Consider the following 16,023-nt stretch of genomic DNA (forward strand, 5'->3'; position numbering starts at 1 on the left):
GGCGATTATTTCTTGCTCATAATAACCTGAAATTTAAGGAAAACGGTGGTAGAGGGAAAGGTTACCTAACCAGAACAAATACCATATCATATATAGAGGACGATGAAGTGATATTCATGATTAAAAAGCAAAAATCAAATGATTGGATGCACGGACCTAATGGAAAACATGAGAAACGTGGCGTGAGTGGTCTCAGACTTGTTCAAACATACTCAAAGGGTCTAATCATGTTACTACTCCTAAACATATATTCATATGCAAATATACATCATACACGCTCCACGATCAAGTCGACCTAATAAATAATATATTACACTTGCTTTTTGAGATGAGATAAATATCTCAGTCCCAACGAGAGCATCTCAGAAATGTTAACACAATTAGCACAATATAGCTTCTACCTCTATTGAGATTTAGCACCGGACTGTAGAGCTGCTTGTACTTTGCTATGAAAGTGTGTTTCCAACCTTTTCAAGAGAAAACAACAGATTAAAATCACTTTCTTTTCATAATAGAGGAACTGAAAGGGAGAAATAAAGAGAAGTTAATACCTGGTTGCACATTTGTAGTAAATGGTATCTGGGGAGTTGTAAGTTCTACAATTGTTAAACATCCTCCTCGCATCAGCCACAAACATGTCAAGCGTCACGTAGTACTGTTCTGACTCTACTCTCTTCCCAATTGTCTTCAGATCTGTGTTCATACCAAAGTTTATAACATATTTGTACTTAAACGAGCAGTTACCTTATTAACAAATAATTTCAATCAAATCTATTTAAACTAACAGAACAAACAATAGGTCGTTCTCCTATATAAAGAAACCATCTTTTGATTAAGTTGCATTCATTCGTCAGCGATTAAATTTCTTTGTAGAGACTATAATGCTTTCAAGGAACAACAACAAACGGATAACAAAATAATTCAGTGTTCAACCCAACTGTATTCTTACCAATGGGATCTTTAATGATTTCATAGTAATCAGGAACATCGAGTGGATCAACTGGCTCTTTAAAAGGCCAAGCATCAGAATGGTCTTGCATTGTCTGTTGCCAGTTACTTCAGCTTGTCAAACTAAAGAGCATGTAACTGCAATAACGTATAAAGCATTTAAGTGAAGAAGACTTATAACAACCTTCAGAAGCACGCGAATAAGTGCGTTCAACTGCTTTTGCTTTGTTACACTATCTCCAGAACCACTGAATAATTTGTAACGCGTGTGCCCCCACTGATCTGGGGTCCAACCTGCGTCCCCTGTAAAATTTTTCAAAATTCTAGTATCAGCATACTAAACTATATTTACACACCGACCACATTGAATAAAACTCTTACAGATTAAAACCTTCGCATTTTTATTGCCAATTCAGGAAGCTATATTAACCCTAAGAAGCAAATTCAAGGGAGACAAATCTATTTTCTTAAAGCAAAATTTCAGTATTACATATTAACCCAAACTTCATAGCTAACCAATGCAGCCACTAGCACAAACTGCAGTAAGACCATGGAGTAGAATCATGACTTACTTAAGCCAGGAATATCCTCAACTCTGATCTTTTTAGGACTTCCACCTTCTTTCTGCAGAAATTATCACATTTATTATACTATTAGAAACATGTTTTTTTTCTTCTTTTGCTGTGACATGCAGTAATAGTAACAAAAGACACGCAACTTTTGATGTTTACCTTTTGAAATTCAGCTACTTGATACACATTCTGACAGTTCGATAACTCTCTTATCCTTTCATCAATTGCCTGGCATTATAAATAGCACAACGGGGATCAGAATCTGATGGACTTGAGGGTTTAATCACCAACTTGAAGGCTCAAGAAATGATTTCATCAGAGGTGAAGTATATTCATGGCTTACTTTTCTTTGCTGACGAATCATCTTTGACAAATTTGTATATGGAAGCTTTGGATCAATTTTGCATTCCATAAGGAGGCCACCATCATAGTCTTTAATGAACCTGGGAAAATACAAAGCTTTTTATTTGCAAGAGTAGGTTAAAAGATGTAGACAAGAATGTAAAGCCAAATTCTGGTTTCGGCATCTCTCTGATAAGCAATGATCAGCAAGGAAATAGAATGATTTTATTCTGAGGTTTGTTAGTTTAACTGAGACCACAAATATTCCATTCAGATATCAATCATAAAAAGCACAGATGTTGAGTACGGCAATGAGCAGTTTGAACATTGCTTACATACCCATGCCATACATCTTTCTCCAAGTAAATCTCTTTAGTAAAACCCTGCACAAGAAAAATAGACGGAACATATTAAATTAGTGAACAACTATAAGAAAAGGCGAAACTACAGAACTTTAGTGCCCCAGGGAGAGTAGACTAGATAGCAAAGAGTGGAAACATAATTTTTTAAAGAGAATACAAATGATAATAAATGTCTATCTAAACCAGATGTTAATAAAGACGAACTAAGACAGAAGCAGAGAAGTTGTTCTACCAAAAGGAACATTTTGTTAGTAGAAACCCTAAATCATCATATGATTGTGCACACAAAAATTAAGCATGCAAACAGTGGAAACATTGTTTTTGAAGAGATACGAATGAGAATAAATGTTTATCTAAAGCAGATGACAATAAAGACGAACTAAGACAAAAGATTTAGAGAAGTTGTTTTAACAACAGGAATATTTTGTAAATAGAACCCCTAATGAGAGTGTATACAGAGCGGCTCAGAGCTCTGGATGAGCTAACAAATACAACTAAACAACCAAATATTACAGGAAAATTAAAAAAAAACTGAAAAAGAGCAGAGTCAAATATTGCAGAGAATATGAAAATAGACCAACCTGCTTGACAAAATAACCAACAGCATTGTTGTCAGCATAAGTAAGAAAATGCGTCAATCCATCGACATTGCGTGCATGTTCTTTCAAGTGGTTCATCAATCTGGTACCGTAACCTTTAACTTGTTCATCTGCGGTGATTGCACAAAATGCTATTTCTCCAAACCTCTGACTGAATCCCCCAGTTAAAACAGTGAAGTTAATAAGCATGCCAAGACTGTAATGACGCTACTTATGAAATTATATATCTTCTTTATTATCAACAACACACATTATACATTTACAGAAGACTTGATTAGAAGAGCAACACACATTAAAAAATAAGAAACTACTAAGTCAATATACTACTTGCTTTCAGTCTTGAGTGAGGAGCGTATTGAATAGTTCCAAGGAATATCTTAACTAATAAGAGAATCATTGTTGTAACTGTAAGAATGTTGAGAATAGTAACGCGAAGTTGGCCTTACCTGTGATATGGACGATACGTGATACCACCAACAACATGAGTGATACCATTACCACCTGCCGGAGGTCTTACGACCATGACAGACTTATGTTTCCTGTGTAAACAGCATAAGTTGCAGATATCAGATTGCTTACAAGTTACAACAAGGAATAGCTCTTGCAAGAACTAAAGCAAAAGAAAACTTCTTTATACCTATCCATGAGAAGGCGAACAATGTACTCCTTTGGCATATTAGGTAGCTGTCTTGCAAATATGTTCTTCAACCCAATCAAGCTGGAACAAAATCATTCAGACAAAATCCTCTGAAATAGATTCTTAAATTTCTGTAAGGGATTGAGAGAAGGAAGATACCACATCATATGCTCATCAACGCAATCATTAGAGTAACATACAAACTTGAGCCGATTAGCTGCTTCCTAAACACAGATATGGCCAAAGTTAAAAAAAAAAACTTTACTATAAAACAATGATAAAAGCATAAAGTGATAAAAGCTACACCTCTCTTCTCAAAGCCTCTTCTCTTGCAATGTACGCCCCGCAGTTCTGTACATCATCATCCGTCGATATCTTAGCTGACTCATCCTTGGGCACAATCCCCGATACCGAGCTCACGCCAGCTGTCCCAGTCCCAGCCTCAAGCTTCACCGTCGAGATCTCCGTCTTAATCTTAGTGTTCCGACTCGAACCGTTGGCTCCTGAGCTTGGATCGAGCCTAGCGGCGGTGAATGTGCGGATCGAAGAGTCCTGATCAGGTTCGGGAGCGAAGTCTTCCTCGTCGTCGTCCACGACGGCGTCCTCTGATTCCTCGGGGTCTGACTCGGAATTGGCTCCCCGAGCGGAGATGCTCTCGAGGTCGTCGTTGGAGGAAGGAGGGAAGGAAGCGGAGGGAGGGGGGTGGTCTTCAGACGCGGCAGCGTTTGCTGCGGTTGTGGCGGCGAGTTTGCGTTTGTGGAGGGAAGATGAGACGGAGGCGGAGGCGGAGGCGGAGTGGGAAGGGGAGGGAGTTTGAGAGTTGCGAGAACGATTGGCTGCGTTGAGGTGTGAAGAGTGAGAGTCCATTGTAGCGTAGTAGCAGAGGAAATCGAGACGGTTAGGGTTTCTTTTGGGATTGGTGGTGAGAAGACGACGACGACGACGACGTCGAACGGAATATTTTTGTTAATATAAAGATGATGTTTTGGTTTAACCACTGGTAGACCGGTCGGTTAGTTATAAACCTTTGCAATTTTGCAATTACTTGGGGTTTTGATTATTATGATTGGTAGTGCACATGTGGTTGGTTAATTCTAAACGATTTAGCGACGTATATCATCATCATCAGTGATGTTATAGAATTATATCATACAGTGATATAATTCTAGATGAAATACAACTTTATTTATGTTAATGAATTCGTTTAACAATCACCTAGATGTTAAACATTAGGTTTTTGGCAGGCGGACCTGAGATTTTCGGAGCATTATTCAAAATAAAGATAAACTTAGTTTTGATAATAAAAACCAACACCGTAAAAACTATAGAACAAGAAAAAAAGAAGAACAATCTAAACATAATGTATCTTCAAAATACAGTACAATAGTTCTAAAAAAACACAACAACAGTTCTTTGATTCTGAAAAATAAATATTCCTGCTTTTTCAATTTGCCTTTGCACCTAAGATTACATATATTAACGAAAAATTTCACACATTTTGAATTTATAATTGCATCTAAAGACACATCTTGCATGTTACACACATTCTTTATATGTTTTGTCTATTCTACCTTTTTATTTAGTTGAGGATATATTTTTATTTTGTTTTAACTAAACAAAGTCATTTCCACCACGCATCATTTGTGTTTTCTCTCTCATGTTTCCAGTTTTAAAATAATTATCACCCATAAACTCCAAAAATCTATCTTTCTTTCCAATCTCATATTTATTTTTCTCAGATTTATCTCTTTTGATTTGATTTTTTAGCTGGTTGATCGTATTAAAAACCTGAGACCACCGAGCCTCTCGACAAAACGAAGCCGTAGCTTCTGCCACGCTTCAAACAGAGCTTGGACACGTCTATAAGTGTTGTGAGAAACTTCACTTAAATCACTTTTCTCCATTTTCGGATAGAATTTTGACTCGATCTCTTAGCTCGTTTATTTTATCAAAAATATGAAACCATAACCATGTTCCTCTCCACAAAACGAATCCATAGCCACCAACCACACCTCAAACAGAGCTCGGGCGTAGCTGTAATCACCATGAGAAGCTTCGTCAAAACCATGAGAAACATCGCCGGAATTGCTGGATTTGTTTATAATCTGGTTTACAATTTTGGAGATTAGCACAAATCAAAACCTATGGATTTGTCTTTGGAGAAGAGGAAAATGAAGAGGTGCTGGAGTAAAGAGAAGAAGAAAATGTTGGTTATAGATGGATGGATGATGCAAGTTGTGGATGGACGACTCGTGGATGGACAATACGTAAACGAGTCGTGGATAGATAATTTGTGGATAGATATGCAGAGAAAATGTAAACACATCCATATGTAAACGACAAACAGAAATTTATTCATAATTACATTAGCGACGTATGTTCGACTTATCCGTCCACAATAGTTGTGTCCACATAATTCGTTTTGAAAATCCAATTAATATCAAAACATATATAATATGGATCTCGAAATATAGAAGAAAAAAAGTTATAATTTATTTTGTACATTATATATTTATAATTATAAATTTTAATATGAAATAATGCGAAATAAAACATGTTGTGAGGAATAACTTTCTTTTTGTGAGAAACGAGTAGAAAAATTTATTATATTATAGGAGAGAGAGAAAAAACTTTTTTAATCCAACTCTCGGTTCCTTCCAACAGAATACTATTGATTCTATTTCTCTCAAGGATAATTTTGACAAACCAACTATTTGGCCCTACCAAAAAATATCTCACAAATGGGAAGTGTCTACTATTGATTCCATTTCTATGTAATCAACTCATTATTAACATTACATACCTGAAAAAGAAAAAAAATTGGAAGTGGGGCCCCTGGGGGCCCATACAAATGTTTCGTGATATTTGGCACAAGCCCGGCTCTGTTGGCAGGTAAAGCCATAATTTGAGATTAGAATACAATAGACAGACCAAATGCATTGACAATGCATACAAAAAGGAAGGTAGATCGGAAGTTTATGCGGCTGTGACCAGTTTGTCGTCTGTCACACACCACTCTAATTCGATAATTTGGAAGCTATGTAACCTATGTATGATAATTTTTTAAAGAAAGCTAGATTTACGGTAAATATTTCTTCCGACTGTACGTTTATTTTACAAAATAATAGTTTGACGTAATAACTGAAATATAGGAATTGCGACCATTATAAGTTGGAGAGTCCTGGTTTATTATGGGGTGATTGGTTGGTCTTTATCTCTATACTTTAGCTTTATTTATTTTTAAATCACTAAATTTTACCAATCATGTTGTAGCTTTACTTTTAAAAATTAAAGTCTACATCAAGTTTTTATTTAGTTTTACCAATCATGCTTTAGCTTTATTTTTAAAGCTACAACAAAAAAAATAAAACAAAACTTTTTCTTATGTAGTTTAGGCAAAAACCCTACATCTTCTTTTTATAGGCTGTAGAATCTGCAAATGAAAAAAAAAATCTATAATATCAAATAAATTATATAATCATAATAAAAACTTTTATAAATATTTTAATTTTGAATTTGAGTGTTTTTAAATTATTAAGATATTTAAATAATATAAATATTATTTACATATCACATTTTAAATTACAATAAATTTTGATAATTTATTAAAAAATATTAATACAAATTATTTTAATTGATATAAAATAATAATTTTATATATACAACACATATTTCATATATTTTATTTTAAAATATCTGAGCTTACAGCTACAACCGATTTATCTACAGCTAATCATCTACAGCTAAATTTTTAAAGCCACAGTCGAACCAATCAGCACCTATATTCTTTTTTCTCTTTGTAATCATTTGTTTCAGACTATATGATTTTAGTTAAGTATGGACATTCTACCAGGACCCAAAAATATGTATTAAAATAAATGAAAATATATCTTCTTCATAATGAAAATGGTTACATAATGTATATATAGTCAACGATCTAAGCTAAAGGAGATTTAGACCATTGGTACAATCATGTATCTACATCTTAACCAACTATACCAGATATCTATATCACAATACACCCCCTCAAATCGATGAAATGGAAGATGGATTCGGAATGAAGAGAGTTAATATAAACATGCGGTTGAGGATGGAGTGAAATGATCTTGGATGAAGGGGCTTCGTCAAGATATCACCATGCTGGTTTGCGCTGGCTACGTGCATGAGCTTGATGAATCCATTCTTGACTTGATCTCTCACGGTATGACAATCTATTTCCACATGCTTGGTTCTCTCGTGGAAAATCGGATTAGTAGCAATGTGCATTGCATATTTTTTCACAGAAGAGTTTAGCACCTGTATGTATACCATGATATGAAGGCTAGTAAGAAGATGTTGAAGCCAAAGAAACTACCATGTAGCTTGAGCCATACTCCTATATTCAGCCTATGTACTTCTTCGACTTACAACGTCTTGTTTCTTGGAATTCCAAGTGATGAGAGAGTTCCCGAGATAAACACAATATCCCGATATAGAACGAACGCTATCAGGTCAAGTTGCCCAGTTATAGTCTACAAACACATTGAGGCAAACATCAGAGGTTGGCGAGTAGAACATACCTTGACCAGGGTTATTCTTTATGTATCTGAGAATACAATGTGCTGCAGTCAACTGAACATCGGTTGGAGCGGCCATAAACTGACTCAGATAATGCACCGAGAAGGTGATGTAAGGACGTGTGATCGTCAAATAAAGAAGCCGACCAACAAGAGCACGATACGGAGAAGGATCAAGCAGAGGCTGATCAGAATCCCTACTGAGTTTAACCAATGGATCCATAGGAACCAAAGCAGGCTTTGAAGCTAACAAACCAGTGTCTGCAAGAAGCTGCAACGCATATATACTTCCTTTGACAAAGAAAGATTCTAGTAGAGGATCGTGCAATGTCCAATCCAAGAAAGAATCGCAAATCACCAATGTCTTTAATCTTGAAATTTGCATTAAGAGTATCCTTCAAATGTTGAACCTTGAATTCATTGTTACTAACGATCATTATGTCATCAACATAGATCAAAATAACAGTAAACTCGGAACCATCTTGTTTGATGAACAAAGTATTGTCAGCCGGTGATTGAGTGAATCCAGCCATGACAAGAACAATTGAGAGACATTGATACCATTGGCGTGAGGCTTGTTTCAAGTCATAGATGGACTTGTTAAGCTTGCAAACCGGATTTGGAGGAAGAGTGCCAGAGGCAGGTGTATATCTTTGAGGAAGAGAAATGTATATTTCTTCATCCAAGTCACTATGGAGAAACATATTTAATACATCCATTTGCGTCATGTTCCATCCCTTAATAACTGCAAGACTAAAAATTAACTTTACACTGGCAAGCTTTGCAACAAGGGAAAATGTATCTGTGAAGTCAACACCCTCTTGGTGAGTAAAACCTTAGCAACCAAGCGAGATTTATATCTCTCCACAGTACCATCTGCTCTATATTTGATCGTAAACACCCATTTACATCCTATGACTGCCTGGTGGAAGAGACACAACAGTCCATATTCTATAATCCTCCATAGCGTGAAGTTCATCATTTGTAGCCTTTCTAAATTGAAGTGATAGCCTTGCTTGTTTGGAAGTAGTGGGTTCAGTTTCAAGAGAGTAAGAGCAAACATATGATTGATATAATGGAGAGAAATTTGAAAAGGTATCAACAGATGAAAGTGGGTATAAAGGATTTGTAAGAAGTGGGGAAACAACTAAAGAAGAGTGGTACTGAGACAAATAACCTGGGGCTTTAGCAGTTTGTTACGGTCTGGCATTAAACAAGCGAATCTGTCCGGTACTCGGAGAAACAGTCTCATGTGATGTAGATGGGGCATTAGAGACATGTACATGAGCATGAATAGATGCATCAGATGCAAATTAATCTAAAGCAACAAGAGTGGACATTGGCAAAATGGTTTTATGAAATATATCCAAAGAACTAAAGATGAACATGGTTTCTGACTCAGAAACGGAAACACATTCTCATGAAAGACAATGTTTCGAGTGATTGAAGCCTCATTAGTAAATGAAGAACCTTATAACTTTTGACACCAAGACTATAACCAAGTAAAACACATTTATCTGCATGTGGACTAAACTTGTGTCTGTCTTGAAGCAAAGTTGAAACATAACAAAGACACCAAAAGACCTAAGAAAGCTATAAGTTCTTAGTAAGTCATTCATATGGTGACTTGTTATTTAACAAAAGAGATGGAGTTCTATTAATCAAAAAGACAGCAGTATATATGCAATCACTCCAATATGTCAAATGAACATTTGATTAAAACATTAAAGCTCAAGAAACGTTCAACAAATGATGATGTTTGCGCTCAATCACAAAGTTTTGATGTGGTGTGTATGCACAAGAAAACTGATGAACAATACCATGTTTCTGAATGAGAGAAGGGAAAGCAAGCTCTGGGGAATTTTAATATTCGAATTATATTGAGTCTTAACATGTTGAATAAAAGCAGGAAAGACATTTGAAGCATCACTTTTATTTCTTAACATGTAAAGCCATGTAACACGAGTACAATCATCAATAATTGTTAAGAAGTATCTAAACCCTTCAACGGACTCAACTTTAAACGGACCCCATGTATCTAAATGAACCAATTCGAATGGTGATGAAGACAAATGATTATTTGAAACAAATGGTAGTCGTTTTTTTTAGCTAATGGACAAACCTTACAATGATCAGATTGATAGAACTATTTTTAGACAAAGACAATGTACCTTCAAAACTCCAATACATAATTCCTCGAAAATTCGTCGAAAATTTCTGACGAATTTCTGACTAATATATTTCCAAAAAATTTCCGACGAATATGGTATATTCCGACGAATATGGTATATTCCGACCAAATTCGTCGGAAATTGAAATTTGTCTGAGAAAAAAAACGCCTAATTTTGAAAAAACGCCTAATTTTTTTTGAAGCGCCAAAATAAAAAAATTCCGACGTATTTCCGACGAACTCAATCCATCATAATTTTTAACATAAAAACAGAAAAAACTCTTCTTCTTCATCTCAACTCTCTCTTTCTCTAAGCTCTATCTATTCTCTCTCTTTCAGTCGAAGAACAGCTAAAGAACAGTCATGAATCCTTCTTCAAAACTCCCCTTAAATCATTTAGTCATTTATTAACCTCTCAATAATCATATATGTTAGTTTGTATATGTGTTAGGTTAGAATTGATGTATTTTAGGGATTGGAATGTTGGATTTTACATGTTAGATTTAGGATATCAAAACCTGTTTTATGTTTTTAATGTTTTATAAATTTTTTTTTTTTGATAATCCAGGTAATCCAGACACTCCGGAGGGAACCCGACTAGCGTCTAAGTACACCTCCGCAGAAGGCATCCTCGAGGGCTGCCTTTTTCACCCCATTTTAATCGACGGTGGCCAGCGGGATTCGAACCCGGATCCGTATTGGGGCCAAAGCTCCCTCAAGACCACTGGGCCGTCATCGCTTGGTTTTTGTTGTTGTTTTTAAAATGTTTTAATGATTTTTTAAAAATGTTTTAAGCTTTTATAAAACGTTTTTAAGTTTTTTATTAAAAAAATAATTTTGTTTGTTGTAATTTCTAAAACGTTTTTATGTTTTCAAAATTTTATAAAAGTTTTTTTTTAATTTGTTTTTTTTAATTTTATAAAAATATTTCTGCTTTTTAGATTTAATTAAAACATTTTTCAATTTTTTGAAAACGGTTTCAATTACAAAAAGTTTTTTAAAATTTATAAAAACGTTTTTACTTTATCTTAAAATATTTTCAATTTATAAAACGTTTTATGTTTTAAAATTTTATAAAAACGTTTATTTTAAACGATTTTAAAAATAATTATATTACCAAAATGTTTTTCTAATTTTAAAATTTTTTCTTTATATAATAAAAGTTTTACAATATTAAAAATATTTATTTTATTCTATTTAGTTATACCCAAAAAAAATTATTATAAATTCTATGTGAGTTTTGTTTTTAAGTCATCAATTAATTTAAATATTATTTTTAAATGAAACTTTTTAATTTAAAAAATAATAATTTACAAAATTTCCGACGGATAGAATCGTTGGAATTTCGTCGAAATTTTCGACATCTCCATCGAAATGTCATCAAAAATTTGTTCGTTGAAATTTCGTCAGAATTCTGTTGGAATTTAGTTCGAAATGTGTCCCTCAGAATTTCGTCAGAGTTTTTCCCTCGAAATTTCGTCTGAAATTTGTCAGTCGGAAATTCCGACGGTTTTTTTTTTTCGACGAGATAAAATCGACAATTTTGTTCGTCGAAAAATTCGTCGGAAATGACTTATTATGAAGGATTTCCGACGAAATCGTCCGTAGGAAACAAGCTGTTTTCTTACCGTGATCCATGCAGTTCAGGAAGAATTTTATATTTCATGGATGCATTATTTTGTTCATTGAGTTAGTGTGTTTACTTACTTTACGTGAAATGCAGTGAATATTAGGTTTTGATATTTACTAAAGATCGACCACTATGTGGTGATCTCTTCAATTACACACATGCAAGTTTGTCGTATGACAAATGAAAATACTAAGTTAAGTTACTGTTCAAACGTTTGTTATTGTATACAACATTTTGGTTTTCGACGATGCATAGTCAGAAGTATTAACGTTAGCCTTGATCAGTTCACACGTTTATTATAATGTTAGACTTATTCAATCTAGCGAAATATTTTCTTAATTGTACATCAATTATGTTTTTTTTTTCTTTGAGAAATACTTCAAATATGTCGTTTTCTTGACCCCAGTTTTTGATATTATGAAAGCCCTAAATTTGTATAAATGATCATTCTTTAAGTATATGAGAACAAGTTCTGTAATGTTTTGTCATCTGATTTTGATATTTGTGTAAAGGTAAAACTCATAAATAGTATTTTTTAGTTTTTGTCACAAAATAAGAGAAAAATCTTCAACATACCATCTATTAATCAATAAAAATTTGAATTATTTTATATCTTAAACTCTAACCTCCCCCACCTCATAAATACTAAATCCTAAATTCTAATGAATATAAAATTTAAAATATTGTTTTGTTAACTTTTAATTAATGCCGTTTTCGATGATTTTTCATCGTGTGTGCTATTTTTTAACAAAACATTAATTTAGTGCCATCTAAAGATATTTCTCTTTATCTAATCATTTTTAGTTATTGGGGCCTTCTTGATTCAATGATTAAGATATATAAACTGAAAGAGCTCTCCCGCTTCTCACATCTTGCTACACAATTTAGAAGTAGAATCGTTGGCAAATAAACTTTATTTTTATGGCGCTGGACTTTGTCGCATAATCATGTTTCAGAATAAGTGTACAATAATATTTTTGAATAAACCATGTAACTGAGGTATGCAATTCATACACAACACTCATGTTAATAGGATTATATAGGTATCCAGAAGTACCATGTCAAGAATACACAATACATAACACAATTTGCAAAAGGTTACAAATAGACCGCAAAGCGATCGTTGCAAAAATCAAATAAAGGGAAAACATAAAACATACGAAGGGATTGTAAACAACATTCCCAGGAAAACTGAAATTGACTGCATTTTAGATAAAGAGTAAAAGAAACATAAACTCAAATAAAACTGGATATTTATTTAAGAAACACATTTACTGATTTTCAGTAATACGAAGGTGATGGTGGTGGAGATTTGTACTCAACTTTTGGAGAAGGGGAATAATAAGGTGGTGGTGGGGAACTGTAGGCATATGGTGGTGGAGGAGACTTGTACTCTACCTTAGGAGATGGTGAGTAGTATGGTGGTGGTGGAGGAGAGCTGTAGACGTACGGTGGTGGAGGAGATTTGTATTCAACTTTAGGAGATGGTGAATAGTATGGTGGTGGTGGGGAGCTGTAGACATACGGTGGTGGAGGAGACTTGTACTCAACCTTAGGGGAAGAGGAATAGTATGGTGGTGGTGGTGGAGAGCTGTAGACATACGGTGGTGGAGGAGACTTGTACTCAACCTTAGGAGAAGGTGAGTAGTATGGTGGTGGTGGTGGGGAGCTGTAAACATATGGTGGTGGAGGAGACTTGTAGGACACCTTAGGGGAAGGTGAGTAATATGGTGGTGGTGGAGAACTGTAAACATACGGTGGTGGAGGAGACTTGTAGTACACCTTAGGAGAAGGTGAGTAGTATGGTGGTGGGGGAGAATTGTAAACATATGGTGGTGGTGGAGATTTGTATTCTACCTTAGGTGACGGCGAGTAGTATGGTGGTGGTGGTGGGGAACTGTAAACATATGGTGGTGGAGGAGACTTGTAGTACACCTTAGGGGAAGGTGAGTAGTATGGTGGTGGTGGAGAACTGTAAACATATGGTGGTGGTGGAGACTTATAGTACACCTTAGGAGAAGGTGAATAGTATGGTGGTGGTGGAGAGTTGTAGACATATGGTGGTGGAGGAGATTTGTATATTATTTTTGGTGAAGGGGAATAGCATGGAGGAGGTGGTGGACATACACACACATGTGGGTGTGGTGGCGATTTGTAGTGAACTTTAGGAGATGGTGAGTAGTATGGTGGTGGTGGAGAGCTGTAGACATATGGTGGTGGAGGAGATTTGTAGTGTACTTTAGGGGAAGGTGAGTGGTATGGTGGTGGTGGAGAACTGTAAACATATGGTGGTGGAGGAGACTTGTAGTGTACTTTCGGAGAAGGTGAATAATATGGTGGTGGAGGTGAACTGTAAACATATGGTGGTGGAGGAAATTTGTATACAACCTTAGGAGTTGGTGAATAATATGGTGGTGGTGGAGAACTGTAGACATATGGTGGAGGAGGAGACTTGTATTCAACCTTAGGTGATGGTGAGTAATATGGCGGTGGTGGTGGGGAACTGTAGACATATGGTGGTGGAGGAGACTTGTAGTGTACCTTTGGAGAAGGTGAATAGTATGGTGGTGGAGGAGAACTGTAAACATATGGTGGTGGAGGAGATTTGTACACAACCTTAGGAGATGGTGAATAATATGGTGGTGGTGGTGGGGAACTGTAAACATATGGTGGTGGCGGAGACTTGTACTCAACCTTTGGTGATGGTGAGTAATATGGTGGTGGTGGTGGGGAACTGTAGACATATGGTGGTGGAGGAGACTTGTAGTCTACTTTAGGAGATGGAGAGTAGTATGGTGGCGGTGGAGAACTGTAAACATATGGTGGTGGTGGAGACTTGTAGTCTACCTTAGGAGATGGTGAGTAGTATGGTGGTGGTGGAGGAGAGCTATAGACATATGGTGGTGGGGGAGATTTGTATTCAACTTTAGGAGATGGTGAATAGTATGGTGGTGGTGGGGAGCTGTAGACATACGGTGGTGGAGGAGATTTGTACTCAACCTTAGGAGAGGGTGAGTAGTATGGTGGTGGTGGTGGGGAGCTGTAGACATATGGTGGTGGAGGAGATTTGTATTCAACCTTGGGAGATGGTGAGTAGTATGGTGGTGGTGGAGAGTTGTAGACATATGGTGGTGGAGGGGACTTGTAGTCTACCTTTGGTGATGGAGAGTAGTATGGAGGTGGTGGTGGGGAGCTGTAGACATACGGTGGAGGAGGAGATTTGTACTCGACCTTTGGAGACGGTGAGTAGTATGGTGGTGGTGGTGGAGAGCTGTAGACATACGGTGGTGGAGGAGATTTGTACTCAACCTTTGGAGATGGTGAGTAGTATGGTGGTGGTGGAGAGCTGTAGACATATGGTGGTGGAGGGGACTTGTAATCTACCTTTGGTGATGGAGAGTAGTATGGAGGTGGTGGGGAGCTGTAGACATAGGGTGGTGGAGGAGATTTGTACTCAACCTTTGGAGATGGTGAGTAGTATGGTGGTGGTGGTGGAGAGCTGTAGACATATGGTGGTGGAGGGGATTTGTACTCAACCTTTGGTGGTGGTGGTGGAGAGCTGTAAACATACGGTGGTGGAGGTGATTTGTACTCAACCTTTGGAGATGGTGAGTAGTATGGTGGTGGTGGTGGAGAGCTGTAAACATATGGTGGTGGAGGGGATTTATAGTCAACCTTTGGGGATGGGGAGTAGTAAGGAGGTGGTGGTGGAGAGCTGTAAACATATGGTGGTGGAGGAGATTTGTACTCAACCTTTGGAGATGGTGAGTAGTATGGTGGTGGTGGTGGAGAACTGTATACATATGGTGGTGGAGGAGATTTGTACTCAACCTTTGGTGCTGGTGAATAATATGGTGGTGGTGGAGGAGAAGTGTAGACATATGGTGGTGGAGGAGACTTATAGTCTACCTTTGGCGATGGAGAGTAGTATGGTGGTGGTGATGGAGAATTGTAGACATTCGGCAGGGGGGGAGTACTGTATTCTACCTTCGGAGATGGTGAATACGATGGGAGAGGAGGCAAGCTATACGTGAGTGGTTCATACGCTGCAACCATTGTTGCCATGATGATAACGCCTAGAGCGTAAATGGGATGGGCTGAAGGCCCCATCCTAGAGGAAGATCTCATTGTGATTTGCCTTTTCTCTACCAACGCTGCTTTACGTTGGTTAGTTTTTCTCGTTTTGGTTTGTGTTGTAAGAAATGGG

At 36.6% G+C, this 16,023-nt stretch overlaps 2 protein-coding genes across 3 annotated transcripts; both read right to left on the reverse strand.

The window, feature by feature from the left end:
• Window positions 1-198: 198 nt before the first annotated feature.
• LOC106365767 (histone acetyltransferase GCN5-like) lies at window positions 199-4,438 on the reverse strand. Of its 2 annotated transcripts, XM_013805254.3 has the most exons (13): window positions 3,767-4,436; window positions 3,620-3,684; window positions 3,461-3,541; window positions 3,270-3,362; window positions 2,806-2,974; window positions 2,202-2,245; window positions 1,864-1,963; window positions 1,680-1,748; window positions 1,521-1,572; window positions 1,133-1,251; window positions 950-1,043; window positions 552-693; window positions 199-467 (listed from the first exon to the last, which is right to left on the reverse strand). In XM_013805254.3, the coding sequence occupies exons 1-13, from the start codon at window positions 4,325-4,327 to the stop codon at window positions 404-406; spliced, it is 1,653 nt and encodes a 550-aa protein (XP_013660708.1). In that variant the 5' UTR covers window positions 4,328-4,436; the 3' UTR covers window positions 199-403. The 2 variants fall into 2 exon arrangements, 1 of the variants encoding a protein (XP_013660708.1); XR_007322562.1 differs by lacking the exon at window positions 199-467 and having other exon boundaries at window positions 601-693; window positions 950-1,056; window positions 3,767-4,438.
• An 8,439-nt stretch (window positions 4,439-12,877) lies between these two features.
• Window positions 12,878-16,023, reverse strand: LOC106431376 (extensin-2-like). Its single transcript, XM_048754890.1, has one exon. The coding sequence runs from the start codon at window positions 15,942-15,944 to the stop codon at window positions 13,098-13,100; it is 2,847 nt and encodes a 948-aa protein (XP_048610847.1). The 5' UTR covers window positions 15,945-16,023; the 3' UTR covers window positions 12,878-13,097.

The sequence above is a fragment of the Brassica napus genome, chromosome C4, assembly GCF_020379485.1.
Source record: "Brassica napus cultivar Da-Ae chromosome C4, Da-Ae, whole genome shotgun sequence".
NCBI classification, from domain to species: domain Eukaryota; kingdom Viridiplantae; phylum Streptophyta; class Magnoliopsida; order Brassicales; family Brassicaceae; genus Brassica; species Brassica napus.

Bases quoted from the DNA above. Each gene is read 5' to 3' on its own strand.
- LOC106431376 (XM_048754890.1), bottom strand. From the start codon at position 15,944: ATGAGATCTTCCTCTAGGATGGGGCCTTCAGCCCATCCCATTTACGCT.
- LOC106365767 (XM_013805254.3), bottom strand. From the start codon at position 4,327: ATGGACTCTCACTCTTCACACCTCAACGCAGCCAATCGTTCTCGCAAC. The intron at 3,542-3,619 runs GTATCTTCCTTC...ATTTTGTTCCAG, and splicing joins GTTGATGAGCATATGATGTG to CTTGATTGGGTTGAAGAACA. The intron at 2,975-3,269 runs GTAAGGCCAACT...TGGGGGATTCAG, and splicing joins ACGTATCGTCCATATCACAG to TCAGAGGTTTGGAGAAATAG.